Genomic DNA, 17,613 nt, shown 5'->3' with positions numbered 1-17,613 from the left:
TGAATCCTACGATCAGAAGGTTGAAGCAACTTTAATATTAAAACAAATATGGGATGTTAAATTAGATTATCACATTGAGGAATCTTCATTATTAAGGACAAATGGCACATAACTCAAAAGCATTTACTGTACCGGCATGGCACACAGCACATTCTAGGCATAATATGATCGCATAATGATTTTGCGTTAAGGATATCAAACTTAACAACAAGAGCAAATAGCAGTGAACTTTTGAAAAGATGCACTGAGCAGGTTTCAAACACCTATGAATCAAGACCCGCATCATCGAAGTGAGTAGATATAACCTCTCAAACTGTGAAAAATGACTCAACCCTAAAAAATGACCAAAATCACAAAATGGTGACTCTCTATAGGTAGCAATTGTATACTCATACATGTTTCTATATGTAACTCTCTGATACCAAACAACTTCCAACCAAGAGGCCCAGCTAAAGCGATCATGTCACCTAAGAGGGGAACTCACTTGAAGGGAACAAAACCACAAAGCAAGCTGGCTAGTACCAGTTTGTAGCTCCATGGTCACTCTCCCTCAAAGGGATCATAACATGAAGATTTGTTTTGCTAGGCCAAATGAAGGGGTGATCGTCCTCGGCAAGCCCCATTAGAGGACTTATTCTTACCAATCCGAGCCTTGTAGACCACTTGCCTCAATAGGGATTGCTCATCCATCACAACTATCCATAGTCAAGGCCTCACCCCTCGCGCCTAAAGGTTCGAATAATACCTCTATGGACTCACCCTGACATCTAAAGAACTCACCGTCACAGACTCACCCAAGACACTAACTAGCCCTCAAAGACTTATCCAGGGCACTCGCCTTGGTGGAGAAAACCACATCATAGATAGGGATTCACTTAGACATCGATCAACTAGGCCACATTTGTATAATGGAAGATATGTTATTTTCTATTTCTTTCGAGGTGTACCATTCATTGTAGCTCTTTGAGCCTTATAATAAAGGATGAAGATGTATATTTTGGATATTTTGATTTCATATACATTTTATAGAGCACTTTTCTGACTCTTCATACTCACTTAGATCCACAGACAAATTTACAGCTTTTGATTTCATCCACAGATAAATTTAGATCCAACAGCAATGATTATTGATAACACAAATCTATATTAGGTTCATGCTAAAGTGTCAATAATACTAACATTATGATTTCAATCATCACATCCTCTCTCATGAACAAAATAAACTTATGCATGGCAAGAAAACTTTTATATATATTCATATTTGATATTAATACTGTAATCATTTAACATCTTTTGCTACCACTCTCTTCTATATTGTTATTGTATGGCATTTAAATCGATACAACACAAATATACAAAAATCTTGCTTCACAAAATAATAAAACAGCACACATCAGAAAATATATATGATAAAGTTGCTAGATATATGCATCAGAAAGGTTTAGCAAAGACAAAATTTTCACCTAAATAGATGTTAATAAATATGAAATATGTTTCATGTATGAATTAATGTTTTTGATACTTTGCAAAATATACAAGAAAAAAAATGGACATGCCTTGATGGAGACTGGCATGTAAAATCCAGGGAAAAGAGGCCGATGTGGGAGTGGCACGACCATAACCTGCTAACACCAAGAAAAAAGAAGCTGATCAGCACAAAATAAACCTTTAAAAAAGTGATTATATAATAGAAATATTAATATAAGGTCAAGCTATTTTATGTGAGTACTAAAATTCTAAACCTATAATTGATAAAGGTTTTCCAGTATAGTTAAACGGTCTTTATTTCAATTCTATGAATTTGATGTTTAAGAAAAAATGACTATACAATGAATCAGCATATTGTAGTTTTCAAGAAAAATCAACAACGGTAAGTATTTATATATAGACCAATAATCAATTATAATAATATATTTCATCAAGCCTTCCAAGTAAAGGGATCTGCAGTAGTTTAAGCACAACAACTCTAATTTTTCTGACTACAACCAATGCATTCCAATGGAAATCTTTTGTTCAAGAAACAAAAACTTCATATAATTGCTACGGGGTTTGTGATACAAGCAAACTGCTTCTTTATAGATTCAAAACTAAAAATAATCCCAAAGTATAAACTAAACTCAAAAAAATTTAGCTTGAATCAAAGCTAGCATTATTTCACAAGGCCATATGGTATCTCCAAGCAGACAAATTTTAAAAAATTACTACACGTAGACCAATACAATCACAACAAACCACTCAACAATTCATATCTTTCAAGCAAAGCCGTCGGAGTAGAATCTCCACGGGAACTTCCCTAAAAGCAGTGCACTAGCATTCTTGAACAAGACACAGACCTCAAATAGAGGTTAACAATAACCAATTCCAAATAGAATCCGATGTCCAAAAGGAAAAAACGCCCAAAACATTCTGGTTAAATATATCACTTAAGCACAAAAGAATGATACGAACGTTCAGGTGATCCTCTGGCCGGGGAATCGTAGGCACTATGGCTGAAGATGCCTTGGCCTCCTCCGCCTCCGCTCCGGTAGACGCGTACTCCGCTTCCTCCACCGCCTTAGCATCCACCGACTTAGCCGCGTCGCCATCCCCCTCCCCAGAATCCGAGCTGAATGAAGCGGTCAGCCGAAAAAGAGTTTTTTCGCCAGTATAACTCCTTAAAGAACGAATAACTCGAAACAAGGGGCTCTTCTCGAGCGCCCCGTTGGCAGCGCCGTCAGGGAACCTACTGCATGGAAACCCCGATCTCCCTTGACGGCAGGAAGTAGACAGTAATTTAAGCATTGGAGACCGAGAACGATCTGCAGGGTAAAAGCTGCAATGATGCAATCTTTATCTCCCTTCCACCTTGATTTGTAATTCAGCCAAGTTTTTGCGGGGCTTAGAAACTAAGTTAATTTCTTGAAGCTTACCAGCCGAAAAGGCGAAAAACCCCTACAAAACCCTAGACAACGAGGGAAAGACGATACAGATGCATTATGAGAAATCTTGGAGCTTAAGAATGAAGTAAATTACGAACTCCTCCAACCAGCTTACATAAATTACTTCCATGTCCTTTATTTTAAATTTTTAATACACATCAAAATATTGTTTTTTTATGTAAAACAAATTATTATTTTAAATCTTTAAATGCAAGGGAGGCTAACCAAAGCAAGAAGAAATGAGTTTTAAAAAATTTAAAATGAATCCATGATTTTAAAATTTATTAAGTTGTTTGGATAAGTGGATATCGTATAGAAAATACTACTTATATTGTATTGAAACATTTAGATATTTATATTGTTTTTAATGACTCAATATGACTATAAATAAGGATTCTCTTTTTTTTTAGAAATTATAAGAGTTCTTTATAATCATATTTCCAAGGCTTTTAAAACCGGATCGGACCGGCCGGCCGGCCGGTTACGGTTCTCTTGAGAGTCGGTTTCGCGTCAAACCGGCCTCAGATCGGTCGAACCGACGTTCCGACCGTTGAACCGGCAAATCGACGCCTGTTTTGGATAACCGGAGGGTTCGCAATTAGCTTAATTTGTGCCGTTGGATCTGATCCTACGGTAAGGATTAGACAACGCTTATACGAAAACGAAAAAAAAGCCCTACTATTCACATATTCGCAAGTTCGTTCAACTTCCTTCTTCCCGTCTGTTCCCCGAACCAGTCGCCTCTTTCGTGAAAGCTTCCCTCTCTCGTGTTGTTTTCCATCTTCTCCAACCCACAGTGAGTTCTACACACGCTTCTCCTTCTCCTCGTTTCTACTTTCTACTATTTCACGAAGCCGACCGCCGACCTGTTTTCCATCTCCTACTTTCTACTAGGAGATTTAATCTTTAGTCATATTGATTTGAATATTTGATTCTATTTCCCTTGTATGAAACAACAAATGTGATAAACAATTTTTATGCTACCAGTTTCAATTTTTATGCTGCCAGTTATGTTTTGTGATGTGTTGTTTTTGGATTAATTTAAATGAAATGCTCACTCTCAACCCGCATTTAAATAGAAGCAGTTATGTTTTGTGATGTGCTCAAGCTTTTGGATTAATTTAGGTTACTTGAATTTTTCTTTTTTTCCTACAGTAAAATATCTATATGCGTAATAGTTTTGATCTTTTTTCATATCTTTCAATGCCTTCTCAGGAAGCTGTTGAGTGGAAGTACAAGAGCAAGATCCCTGGTAAATGTTGAGAGTGAGCATTTCATTTTGAAGGCTCGTGAACATCATCTAAAGGTAGTTTTATTTTCTTAAATGTTTTGTAAGCATGAATGGTATTATCCTTTTTCCTTGATTGATTGGCCGAAAATATCTAGCAAGTCAATCTCAGTTAGTTGGGATAAACATGATGATCTAAGATAACCATTGTTACAATTTATTTATTTTTCAAGTTGATTGGATGCCATTGCCTACATCAACTAAAAAACTTAAATGCAAATAGAATTTGAGGAGACATAGGTCAAAAATATTACTATGGATCTTATTCCAATGCTCTGCTTGCTGAGTCTTCTCTTTCCAATAAAAAAAAAAGATTATAATGTTATATCATGTTTCCTTGCTCAAACCTTTTTCAATATTCTTATTTCTTAAAGCAAACGTTCCTGATTTGTTCAAAGGATTTTATTTGAGTAATTTTCATTGTGATCCTTAAAAATATTTTCAATAGAAAACTTTTACTTCACACTGCATTTTTTAGTTTGCATTTCTTTTCATCAAACAAAAGAGCTTTTTTTTTAGTATTATAGTTAAAATGCATATTCAATTTGAAATCATCTTAAATATATTCCAGGTTTTGAACATGCTTTCTTTGAAATAATATAAAATTGCTACTACGACGAATTGAGGTATGCATTGTTTTCTACCTTGCATAGTTTTCAACTTTATTATTTTTTTTACTTAATAGTTTTCTACTTTGTAGTTTTCTACGTTGCATGGTTTTAATTTATTTATATGTGATTTTATTTAGTAAATCAAATTAGAATGGAAGCACCTAGTAATCAGACTTCAAAATCAACTTATACTGTGCGTGAGAAAATAGATATTGCTTAGAACCATTTTGCTGAAGTTAAAGGACCTGATGGGAAGAAACAATTTAAGTGTATACATTGTGGTATTTCATACAAGGGAGGAGGAATTAATAGAATGAAACAGCATTTAGCAGATGTAAAGAGGAATATAGCTACTTGTAAAAAGGTTCCACATGATGTTAGATATCAAATGAATGAAAACTTGAAGAAAATTTTAAGAAAAAACAACAAGCACAGGAAGACTTGGACAGTACACCATTTCCTGTAGATGATGCTATAAATGAAGAGAGAGATTCTTGCTAGCTACCAAAAACACAATATTCTCATGCAAATGTTTCATAACTTAGTAAGGGAAAAAGAAAAGCTTCTGATATAGATACCTTCTTTGCTCCTAGAACTACACGAGGTGCCCAACCTTCAATTAAGAGTGCTTTAGCATCTAAGGAAGTAGTGCACCGTGCAGATATGGCTTTAGCAAGGTGGTTTTTTTATTGTTGTATTCCTTTTAATGCTCTTACTTCAGTATATGCACAGAAAGCTGTTGACGCTATTGCTGTAATAGGTCTTGTTACAAGCTCCCCAATTATCATAACATGAGAGTTAACTTACTTAGGAATTGCAAGGAAGAATGCATACTACTCATTGATAGTTATAGATAAACTTGGAAGGAAACAGGTTGTACACTTATGACAGATGGATGGACTGATAGTAGGAGCAGAACTTTAATCAAATTTTTAATATATTGTCCACGTGGTCTAGCTTTTTTAAAATCAGTAGATGCTTCAGACATCACAAAGGATGCTACCACTTTGTGCTCTTTATTTACTGATGTTGTTGAGTGAGTTGGTCCATAGAGTGTTGTTCAAATAGTTACTGATAATGCAGCTAATTACAAAAAGACAGGTGAACTATTACATAAAATATTCAACAATATTTACTGGTTTCCTTGTGCCGCCCATTGTATGAATTTAATTTTGAAAGATATTGGCAGTATGCCTCTTATAAAGGACCTAGCAAAAAAACATCAAAGTTGACAATTTTTTGTTATAATCACATATTCATACTTGCATGGCTTAGGAAAAGACCAGGTTGGAAGGAAATCGTACGTCCTGAAGCAACCCATTTTGCAACAACATTTATAACTTTGAAAAGTGTGCATAAGCATCATCATGACCTACAAGCACTAATCACAAGCAAGTTCTTTGTGGATTCAAAGATATCCAAAACTTCTAAGGGAAAGGAGGTAGTTTCAATTATTTTAGACTTGAAGTTTTGGGATAACTGTCTCATTATTTCAAAGATATCAGGCCCTTTGATTAGATTGTTGCGTATTGTTGACTCTGATGAAAAACCATATCTTGGATATCTATATGATGGCATGTATAGAGCAAGAAAGGCAATTAAAGCAATGTTCAGAAACGTAAATAGATCATATAAGCCTTTTACTACATAATAAAAAGAAGATGAGATACTCAATTAAGACAAGGCATCCATGCAGCAGCATATTTTCTCAATCCTCATTTTCCATATAATAGAGAGAACTATTGTCAAAAGCCAAGAATTTTACAAGGTTTAGTTGAATTAATTGGAAATAAAGACATTTGCTCTAAGTCAACTGTTGCAATTAATGAAGTCAGATTATTTCGTGATGGCTTAGAAAGCTTTGGAAAACCAATTGCACTGATAATGGCGAAAGAAATGCAATATGGTTATTCACTTTTTTACTTTTAACATGTGTATATACTAATACAAATATGCTCATCACTAAACTCTCAAACTTGATAATATGTAGATGAGTGGCTGAAGATGTTTGGATCAAGTGCTCCAAACTTGCAGAAAGTTGCTATAAGAATTCTCAGCCAAACATCATCTTCATCAGGATGTGAAAGAAATTGGAGTATTTTTTAACAGATCCACTCAAAGAGGCAGAATTATTTGGAGCATCAACGACTCAACAATCTTGTATATGTTCGATATAATTTGAATTTAAAGAATAGGTATGATCTAACATTAAATTTATGTACAAGTGTCAATTTAAGTAGTATGTATAATCTTAACATAAAATTATTTATTCATTTTTTAGATTTCAACTGTAAAAAAGGCATTATGATCCTCTGGACTACACTTATGTTGAAATGGTTGATTTTTGGATACTTGAAGATGTATCAACTCCAGAACTTGACTTACAGGATTTGAAAAATGAGATATACAAAGATGATGCAATACCAGTTGTTGAAGAACAAAATATATAATTTGATCAGTCAGGACATTATAAGTTGACAATGAAATTTGAATATATTATTTAATTGAAAGCAAAAATAATATATTATTTTATATTTCTTATTTATTGGTGAAGGTGATTTAGAGAATGAAGGAGATGTAGGAGACATAACCGGGCTCGATCAATCGGATGCATTTGAGTTTGAATATTTTGGTGAAGCGAGACCTGGAGACTTAACTTATATAGATAGATTTGATGATGCTAATTTAGGAGATCTTTGAAACTATTGAATTGAGAAAGTGAAACTTTGATTTTAATTATGAATATGTTATGTTTTTGTTATCATTTGGTATAAAGTTATTTTGCATCTTTTTATGATTGGTTGTCTTCAAGTGAAAAATATTGTTATATTTTTCTTAATTATTACCAAATGCTATTATATTTGATTCATATATGGAACTTGTTTGATCTTACTATTCTATTATGTTTTTGGAACGGAAATAGATGTGATTATGCTTTTAGAAACTATTGGTTTAGCATTATCTATGGTAATATAGTTTTTATCCTTTAGATTTAAATGTTTGAATTTATTTGACTAACATTTCTCTATTAGATAAGTAAAAGTATTATAATTTTCTTCAATTTTTGCTATATATTTATAAATAGTTGTGTCATTATTATAATATTTAAATATAATAAATATTTATTACGTCATCCGGTTCGACCCCGGTCGAACCATCAAACCTCTAACCCCTCCTTATTCTGGTTCATTGGCCGGTCCGGTTTTAAAAGCCTTGCATATTTCAGCCATCCAATAATATGATCCTCTAGCGCAAGCAGGCGGGTAGCTGGCCGGGTAAAGCAGAAATTTTTTTTTTCTAGCGGCCTAATTCTGTTGGATAGTCGCCAGAATTATTTCTTGCCGGAAAAATTTTTCCTATGCGGGTTTTACGGGCAAAAATTTTTTCATCGAAAAATCGCCAGTAAATTCTAAATCCGCCGAAAAATTCCGCCAGTAATAGATGATTTTCCTGTAGTGTATTATCTTTGACAAATAGTTCATGTGACATTCTAGAGTAGATAGAACAAGCAATTTAACATTAACATACAAGTTATCTTAAGTTCTAAATCATTTAGTGCAAAGAAAAGCCAAGCATAATCCTCCAATATGTAAGATAACAATATTTTTAATGATCATCATGTAATCATGAGTTTATAATCGAATAAACATTGAAAATAATTAAAATAAAAGGAATATTCATTCTATAAACCTGCAATATACAAATTCACATTTTGCTCCAAGGTATTTTTGTAAAGTATATTATGTAGCATGTAAATTATGCATTTATCATTCTATATATAAATAATACTCATCAAGTAACCTTGTTCGGTGCTACATCTAATTTCAGTTCTAATATGTGTTATATGCCTGCAGATTTGTTGCAATGAATAATTATTTAAGCATGAATTTGATCTGTTAAAACAGGACTATATTACACAAATTTAAGAATGATCTAAGAACCACATGAACGAAAAATAATATTTTAAAACTCACAAATATTAATCTTTCTGAAACAAAACTTACAAAACATTTTTATATCTTAGTAGTTTTTTTTAAGGCGAAGAAGATGAATGACCTAAGAACTCCTAATCGGAGAAAGTAACATTCCGAACAAGTGGAATCTCTTGTTGCAAATCATGGCTGCCATAAGTATTACCATTTATGCAAAACATGTGAAGTTAGGATACCTACAAAAATATCAATGTCTCTCTAGTTGCTGACTTCCTCCTCAAGCTCATGAACCACAGCAGACGATGAAGAGAGGAGAAGCCCTAGCTCACGAACAATAACTCACGAGCAAAGAAAAAAAAAACTATTTGGCGGTTCATTCGCAAAACCAGAACAGTAACATTTTCCTCAAGAATACCAACATCACAACCCATTTCCTGCACCTCAGACATAGACACAGAAGGGACAACAGGGTTCACAGAGACAACAAGGTTCACAAAAATCTCAACAGGAGGTTTAACAGAGAGGGGCAAATCATCAGAAACCAGGACAACACCCTTTGAACGACAATTTCCCAATGAGAATCAATCAATTGTTCCAACATAATTCCTTCTTCTTCGCCTATGAGGATGAGACAATTTTTTGTATCTCATATTATATAGTTGATTATTGCAAAATATTTGTTTACTTTTCTATCGATTAGTTCGCTTCGCAAATCACATAGCAGGGAGAATGGTTGGTCCGCCTTCCCCCATACACACAAATTTGAGTGGTTTGACGAGTAATTGAGCCAAACATCGTCTCGTTAGAACTCGAGCTTGATAATCCAATGGGCTCAAAATTTTACTCGAGCTCGATACTCAATAAACTTATTACGCAAGCTCATTAATGAGTTAAGATGGAGCCAACTCGAGTTGATCGAGTTGGCTCCACTCATTTGCAAGGCTAGATAAAACCAAAATCCCAGCGAGCGGATTTAAGGACGCGTGGCAAGTAAATTGACATGTGTCTATTTCGACCTATGTAGAACATCGGAGACGGCGGCTACCAGCTCAAGTCGCCGTTCTCGTCACCGCTGGCCATTTATCTCCATCAGTCCATCCCCCTTAGGCCCTTCTCTTTTGTCGCCTCCTTCCTCTCTTCTTCCTTCCTAAGGAAAATCAATGGCTTTACCCACTAACAGATCCTGAAAGCCTACTCCCGTTTTCTATAAATTCCCTTCTTCTCTCATCTCTCCACCTCCCTCGCTCGCCCTCTCCGTCTCGTCTGCCATTTCGTAGATCAATTCCTGGATCGAATTTGTTTTCGTCTTCTTATCTGAGGGAAAACTCTGTTTCACGATCGTCCCATCTTCGGCAGTCAGTCCGATCTCTTGAAAATTCCAGTAACAAGCCATCTACGGCATTCATGAACACTAATTCCTTCTTCCGCAGAATCCACCTTCTCCAATCCTTCTCCGTTGTGTTTCTATACTATTTCTACGTCATCTGTTGACGTAACCCTAGCAATCATCTACAACATTTCCCAAATCTGATAGATGTCGATGGAGGAAGAAAATCGGTTTGACCTTGATCAGAGGAAGCGGAAACGGATGCTCTCGAACCGTGAATCGGCGAGGAGGTCACGGATGAGAAAGCAGAAGCATTTGAATGATCTCGTGAACCAGGTGGGCAAGCTCCGGGAGGATAACAGCCGGATCTCCGCACAGGTGAAGTTGAGGAGCGAGTGGTACGCTACTGTTGAGACCGAAAACAGGGTGATGAGGACCCAAGTGATGGAGCTCACGGAAAGGCTTCGGTACGTCAGCTCGCTGCTTAGGTTCGTACAGGCTGCGAGTGGCATGGTAATGGAGATCCCTGATCCCCTCCTCAAGCCATGGCAGGTCCCTTGCCCGTCGCAGTCTATTATGGCATCGGCCAATTTTTTCCAATGCTGAATCGGTTTGCTTGCTTATATTTATTTCTTTTCAGTTTTGGAGGCTTTGAAATCTTCAGAAAGACCTTTGAATCCTTGATTGATGTCAACTTTAGCTGTTGAAAATTGTTACTTTGACATTTCTTCGGTTGTTGAATCTCTCTCCTTCCTTTAATTTTTCTGTAGTTCGTGTTTTGCTCAGATGCTTCTATGGGCTTCTATGATGCTTTTGTTAGTTAATTATGTAATATGGAAAGAAGTTAGAACTACGATCAATCTGTTGTAATACTGGTGCTCTATGATTCGTCGAGGGAATCATAGAAGATGGTTTTTTATTTTATTTTAGCTAATTTTTCGAAAGAATCTTTTTTTTTTTTTGGACATTTAGGTCATTTAAGGCAAACTCAGACACACAACATCTATACATATACTCAAAACCCTAGAACTCTTGGTTGGAAGCTTTAGCTCTCAACCAATAGGTCAAGGAGAGCTGTGTAGAATCTTCTTTTCCAATGTAATATTTAATGAAGTTATGATAAACATAAATTAGAAGGATTAATTATTCTGTGGGGAGGCTGAACGTCATTCGAGGATCAATTAGAATGCGTCACTTCTCCTCTTTGCTTGGTACCGCTCAATCCCGTGGCTCAGTACCGCTGACGTAATTTGGGGCTGATTGGATGCAGCTAGGGTTTATCTTAATGGTATGTTTGAAAGCAAGATTTAAAAAGCATTTCATCAGTTTATATTTAAGCTCTTCAAACGTTAAAACTAAAAAAGTTAAAGTTAATAGTTAGTTATAGCTATTTGAAATGATTTGTTTTTTTAATGAAACTCATCTTGATCTGTTAATTGAAAGTTTTGACTATCAATAAAAATGTTTTGTATTTGAATCTTATGTATGTGATATGTGTATGAAATTATCCTGATTGGCTTAGATGTCCAAAAAAAAAAAAAAGATTTTAATTTTTAATAAGAGATTATCTGTTTGTCTCTAAAAGAAATGCAATGTTGTTATTAAGCTTGCATGAACTCTACATATGATATTGAGCTCATCGAACGGTAATGATGCGCCTTATTGTATTTATTTTTAGGCATAAAATAATTACTTAAATTAAAATTATTCTTCTTATACATTCTTTCTTTTTCTTAAAGATTAAAAAAAATGATAAGCTCTATTTTAGAGACCAAAAAATTTTGTTTGGTATTGTTATCTCCTTCAAAGATTGAAAAATTGAAAATTTGATTTCCGTGGAAAGATATAACCTACTTAGAGCATTTCCAATCGAAAATCTCATTTTTTCACTCCAAAATGCCGTGAAATTACAAAATGTCGCGATTCATCTCCAATCGAACTCCACTTTTCACTTTTGCAGGTAACGATTCTCTCTTTTTTTCCGCGCCAAGTTCGGTAGAGAGGTAAAAATGACGGAGATGAACAGTGCAACGCCAATATTTACATCCCACTGTTCACCCGCAGCCAAATAGCGAGAAATTTACGGTTCAACTGGAGCTGGCCATGGACGCCATTCAAGCTGTTGGAGTTCGGTTGGAGATACCCTTAACCCACCAACAGGAAGCACACACTGCAATTGCTTTACACCAATTTCTTTCAAAACTATTTTCATTATAAATTGCTCAATTTCAAGCGTTTAAAGCGAATTGCAAGCATTCCCAGGATAATTGCAATCACAATGGAGATTTAGACTTCATTTGAAATAATTTTATTATTATTTTTTAAAGAAAATTTTTAATATAAATTTTTTAATTTAATTAATTTTCATACTAAAAAATCATTTAAAAAAGTAATAAAAAAAGCGTCCGAAATAAAATCTTAGCCAGCAAACTCTTCTATCCATGTCTTGCACAGTACCAATCTCCTATTTAAGGGCCAACATAATTCAAATCCAATATTTTCTTACATCAATAGAACATGTGGAAGTTCATAATTCCTATTTTCAAACGCCATATATTTGAACTGTACATAATACATTAAAACAATGAAGTTTCCAACCAGATAGCTTCTGTAATGCAAATATAATATCAGAAAAATCCCCAGCCAACAGAAGCTTGAGTGTTCTCTGATGCATCTTCAATCTGCACTTGCTTGTTCAAGTCCTCAAATTGAACAAAATTGAATATATAATTAATGCCATTAATAATATCATAAAACATTAAGCCTATCCTTCCTCCAATCCAACTCCCTAAGTGACTTCCAGCAAAATAACCTAATCTTCCTAGCAACTGCTCACCATGAAAACCTCCAATGTAAGTACCAAATAATGTGCCACTTCCTCTAAGAAACCCTTCAGTCATGGTGCCACCATAATAAATGGCTTCAAAGAAGTCCCACCCTGACGATATAATTGGGCCGACGATCCGTTTAGTTTGGCGAGAGGCGACCTTCGCAGCCTTCGCTCCTACCTTTTTAGCTTGTTTTGCGGCGGCATTGGTGCTCAATCCCTCCTGCAATGCTTCATTGAGTGCAAACTCAGTGGCCCTTTGTCTTACATTCTCAACATGAACACTTCTGATGCTGTAGCTGTAAAGCTTGACACCTTCTTTAACTCCACAGGCTAGAGTGCCAGAACCCATGTCAAAGCAATTAAGAAATGTGAACTTTCCGCTCTTTGATGAAGATTGTTCCCCCATAAGTTCTCGGAACATTTCAGCTGTATTTAAAATTGATATGGGAGTTAGAGACATGAATAAATTGGCATGAAAGCAGGTTAGAAATGAAGACAACAACAGTTGGCTACCGCTAAAAATAAGTGCCAGGGAAGAAAAGTTAAAATGCCAATCGGAAGAGCAAACAGCAGGAAAACAGCAGAATTTCTGCTGTGGACAGCAGAAAACTGCACTCAAACTGAGAAAACAGTGGGAAAAACTGGAATAAAACCAAGCCAATACTTGTATTCCACTAGAAGAAGAATCAAAACAGCAAAGATACAATAGTTCTTCAATTCGAGAGGAAGAACAACTCTCCACAAGTCTCTAGCAAACCCTAGAGCCCAAGCACACAATGAGATCTCAAACTTTTCATTCAAATTCAAGATGAGGACCTAATTCTCCCTTTTCCCCCTCTTTAACTCTCATCCCCATACAAAATCCCTAAACAGCCCTTCTATTCAAATTTCCCCCCCTTTCCATTCAAATTTTCCCTCCAACCCTTGAATTAACTCCATGTGGGGCCCGCCTAGAGTAAGTAAGGATCGGAGGGGCCCGCCTAATACAGACATGAATAAATTGGCATGAAAGCAGGTTAGAAATGAAGTCAACAACAGTTAGCTACCGCTAAAAATAAGTGCCAGGGAAAATATTAGAGCTAGAAAAGTTAAAATGAAGAAAAATACATCATTGTCGATTACTCGTTATTATGAATGCTCTTTAGCATGAGAAATTATTCTATGCGGACACCGGACGGTCCGGAGACCAACCAGAATGCATCACTTCATCCGGTACATAGCGGTACCGAGCACCGGTACAGAGCAAAAAAGTGACGTGACGCGTTCTGGTTGGTGTCCGAATGCCGTCCGGTGTCCGCACAGAATAATTTTTCCTTTAGTATAGAGAGAGAAAGCAATATCAGTCTACATAAATTCTGCACCAATTTTAATAAATCAAATTTGGTTCAGATCAAATTATACGAGACAGCTTATTATATTAAAAGGATAAGATCAAAATAATCCAGTCAACTGTAATGGTCGAACCAAGTATGGAAAATATATTTGTTGCCAGGCACAACCACCAACAGGATTTAGAACAAATATGTTGATACAAGGTAAAAGAAGAGCCCAAAATCAAATGAATATAAAGCAAAAAAAGTAATTATTGGCTAGAGTCTTTTTGCCTTTTTCAACTGCATTTTGTGTTTGCAGTAAAACGTACACTATATTCTCTCCTACTTTAAAGATCTGTACAATATTTCTGAAAATTTTCTACTTGGCAAACCGTTATCTATATTCTCTTGCGCTGTGGCTAAGTAAAAGCTTATATGTGACACATGACTTGAGCTATGGCTTATAAATAAGCTTCTGAAAACTTTTGTTTACTGTTTGTAAACATATTATTAAGATTGCATTGATTCAAACCAATGGACCAGTTTGTAAAAATGACACTTAAAGCTATTGTAGTTTTTGTAACAAAGGCATACGAGTTTGATGTCCTTGTTTGCAGGTGTTAGATTAAGACTGCTCAATGATACTAGTTCTCCAAAATCTATTGTTTTTCAAGATTCCTTTTAACTCTTACGTAGAAGAAACTCTTTTAGAAGCCCAAGTGATATCAAAAGTAAACAAAAGCATCCTCTTAGGCCCATTGGCCTCCGCTACAACCTTGATAACGTCAATTCATAATATATTTTGACCCTATATCTTTGAAACCAAAGTTTTGTGCATAACATCTAATTATGAAGGCTATACATTGCTCCAATTAACACAAGTGGGTGGAAGCTATTAAGGTAACAAGGTGGGAAAGCGAACTTGATGAATCATTGGCAACATAAACATCAAAATTCTATTTGATATCTTAAAAATTGGTTCACTAATCCCTTACTCTCATTATCAACCAAATGGAAGAAACATCATCAACAACAACAACAACATCAAGCCTTTGTCCAACTATGTAGGGTCGGCTACATGAATCCTTTTTCTCCATTGTGTCTGGTTAAAAGTCAAATTCTCATTTAAATCTAATAAAAGAAAGATCATTTCTAATATTTTCTAACCAAGTCTTTTTAGGTCTACCTCTGCCTTTCTTAACATAAGTCGAATTTAATACCTCAGCTTTCCTAACCGAGTCATCGGAAGGCCTCCGTTTAATGTGACAAAACCATCTTAGGCAACTCTCTCTAAACTTAATCTTCCCATTTATATTGTCAGTAATCCAATATTCCATGAAAGAGCAAAACATATTGAAGTTGATTGTAACTTCATCTCAGATATTGTGTTAGCCAAAAAGATCACTAATTCGCATGTTCCCACTTTAAAGCAACTTTTTGATGTGTTTAACAAGGCTTTAGGACCTCTTCAGTTTGTTAAGCTTTATAACAAGTTAGAGCTTATCGATATATATATGCTCCAGCTTGTGGAGGAGTACTAAGGCAGAGCACTTTAGGAAACTATGCCATGGATGGTTACATGTATAACTTTAGTTTATGATTCTCGGGAACATTGCATTCATGCCTCTAGTTTTTATTGGAAGTTTCTCGACTAACACATAAATTCTCCTCCCTCCCAACAAAATTAAAATATCAACTTCATATATCAGTGAATTCGCCATATCAAGATTTGCCAACAGTTTAGCCAATTAACTTCCACCGAAACAGTAACTCATTTTTAAGATTCAAAACTCTAAAGACAACCCGACAAGGGCTCAATTGAATCAGAAAACTTTATCCTGAAGCCTGATACATTCCCATTGGAAAGAGCCAATAACTAACATAAAAAATCATTAAAATTCTAACTCATATCAAATATAGTACACCAATCGCAAGCCGATCAAAACAAAAGACCAAAGCACTGCTATCAAGCAATCGTGCAGATTCCGAATACGTGAAAATACCTAGAGAAAAGCTGAATGAAACTTTTTAAAAATCTAGCAAAGGAACAGATCCGGTACCTGTCATGCTAAGGCCAATTAAACCCACAACGAAGAGGGCAAGCTGAATCCGCCTTTTCTGAAGATCCAGCATCCTGAACAGATTCGGTTTCAATTACGTTTTCTCTTCCGGCTCCGGCGGCGTGGGTATGGGAGAATCGAAGAAGAGAGACAACTGATGACTGCGGCGAGAAGAAGTCAGCAATTGGAACACAAAGCCGGTGGTGTTCCCATGAGACAGAAGGAGAGAGCCCGGAATAGTCTTCTTCGTGGCCGCGGTGAGAGGAGATGCAGCCGCCTGGACAGCTTTGAAAGTTCAGCTCGTTTTCGCTTTAAAAGAGTAGATGTGACACAAATAATTATCATAATTAACTTTAAAATCCTTTAATCTATTTTGAGATAATAATAATTTATATTATACTCATTTTAAAATAATTTCAAATGATATAAAAGTTATTCTCATAAAAATTTTAATCAAAATATTATGAGATAATTTTTTATTTATTTTTAATACATATTTACTAATTTTATATATGAAAATAAGCAATGTTATTTTATTCATAATTGATTTTGTACTTTTTATCTACAATTAATCTTATATTTAACGAATATTTGAGATTTTTTTTTTCCTTTTAAAATGCTCCTTAACTCAATTTATCAGCTTTGGATTTTGATTCTCTTTAATTTTGTGGTAATTGATAAAGTTTAATTATATAACTCATTTTGTGAAATAATAAGTAGCTCAATAATTAGAATAAAAAATTATTTTTCAATAACACTAATTTAAATAAGTGATTTACTAACCATGATCGTGCTCGACAAAGTCAAGTATGACAGCGGACAGTTACTCATTATATGCGTGTGTTATGAATTTGTGCTTCATTCAAAAATAAATAAATTTAAATGTAAAAATTTAATATTTGAGAAGCAGAATAATTACATATATCATATAAAAAAATTTTGTAGCATGATTAAGACTTAAGAGCATAAAATTTAATTTTAGCCCTAATAGTAAAATTTGAAACATGCTTGGTATAGCTTTAATATTTTATAAAATTTATTATGAAATTATTATGAGAAAAGTAAAATTTTTAAAAGCTATTTTGATCCTTTGAATATTAGAAAAATTTTCTTTTAAAAAAAAAGTAAGACGGATAATTTTTCAAAGTTATCGCACATTAACAAATTCTTAACATAACTGAGGTGTTTGATTGAATTCTATGTCAAAAGATTTAAAATTACTAATTTGTCCTTCTATTGTCATCCACTGGGAGAAAAAAACAAATAATTTGGCTGTAAATTCATTGACCCCATTTTTGTCTCTTCAAACGCAACTTAATCAAAATTTACTAAAA

The 17,613-nt window shown here is 34.8% G+C and overlaps 3 protein-coding genes across 10 annotated transcripts in view; 1 reads left to right on the top strand and 2 right to left on the bottom strand.

Moving 5' to 3' along the window:
- Window positions 1-2,935, bottom strand: part of LOC110099479 (lon protease homolog, mitochondrial) — a 32,450-nt gene extending 29,515 nt beyond the window's left edge. For 7 of the 8 annotated variants that reach the window (XM_020826642.2, XM_020826645.2, XM_028692809.1 and 4 more), the window contains exons 1-2: window positions 2,449-2,935; window positions 1,557-1,622 (exon numbers count right to left, since the gene is read on the bottom strand). In XM_020826642.2, the coding sequence (XP_020682301.1) occupies window positions 1,557-1,622; window positions 2,449-2,781 (399 nt within the window). In that variant the 5' untranslated portion in view covers window positions 2,782-2,935. The remainder of the gene's footprint in view (window positions 1-1,556; window positions 1,623-2,448) is intronic. The other variant, XM_020826643.2, reaches the window with a different exon arrangement.
- Window positions 2,936-9,829: 6,894 nt separating this feature from the next.
- Window positions 9,830-10,755, top strand: LOC110099470 (bZIP transcription factor 53-like). The gene has a single exon (XM_020826628.2). It carries the CDS (start codon window positions 10,284-10,286, stop codon window positions 10,680-10,682), a length of 399 nt encoding a protein of 132 aa, XP_020682287.1. The 5' UTR covers window positions 9,830-10,283; the 3' UTR covers window positions 10,683-10,755.
- A 1,765-nt stretch (window positions 10,756-12,520) lies between these two features.
- On the bottom strand, window positions 12,521-16,576 carry LOC110099474. Its single transcript, XM_020826634.2, has 2 exons — window positions 16,280-16,576; window positions 12,521-13,332 (listed from the first exon to the last, which is right to left on the bottom strand). Exons 1-2 carry the CDS (start codon window positions 16,350-16,352, stop codon window positions 12,704-12,706), a joined length of 702 nt encoding a protein of 233 aa, XP_020682293.1. The 5' UTR covers window positions 16,353-16,576; the 3' UTR covers window positions 12,521-12,703.
- Window positions 16,577-17,613: the final 1,037 nt, after the last annotated feature.

This window comes from Dendrobium catenatum, unplaced genomic scaffold, assembly GCF_001605985.2.
Source record: "Dendrobium catenatum unplaced genomic scaffold, ASM160598v2 fragScaff_scaffold_157, whole genome shotgun sequence".
Taxonomy (NCBI): Eukaryota; Viridiplantae; Streptophyta; class Magnoliopsida; order Asparagales; family Orchidaceae; genus Dendrobium; species Dendrobium catenatum.
The sequence above is the reverse complement of the archived record's forward strand: the minus strand, read 5'-3'. Positions and strand labels throughout refer to the sequence as shown.

Bases quoted from the DNA above. Each gene is read 5' to 3' on its own strand.
- LOC110099470 (XM_020826628.2), top strand. From the start codon at position 10,284: ATGTCGATGGAGGAAGAAAATCGGTTTGACCTTGATCAGAGGAAGCGG.
- LOC110099474 (XM_020826634.2), bottom strand. From the start codon at position 16,352: ATGCTGGATCTTCAGAAAAGGCGGATTCAGCTTGCCCTCTTCGTTGTG. The intron at 13,333-16,279 runs GTACCGGATCTG...TTTTAAATACAG, and splicing joins AATTGGCCTTAGCATGACAG to CTGAAATGTTCCGAGAACTT.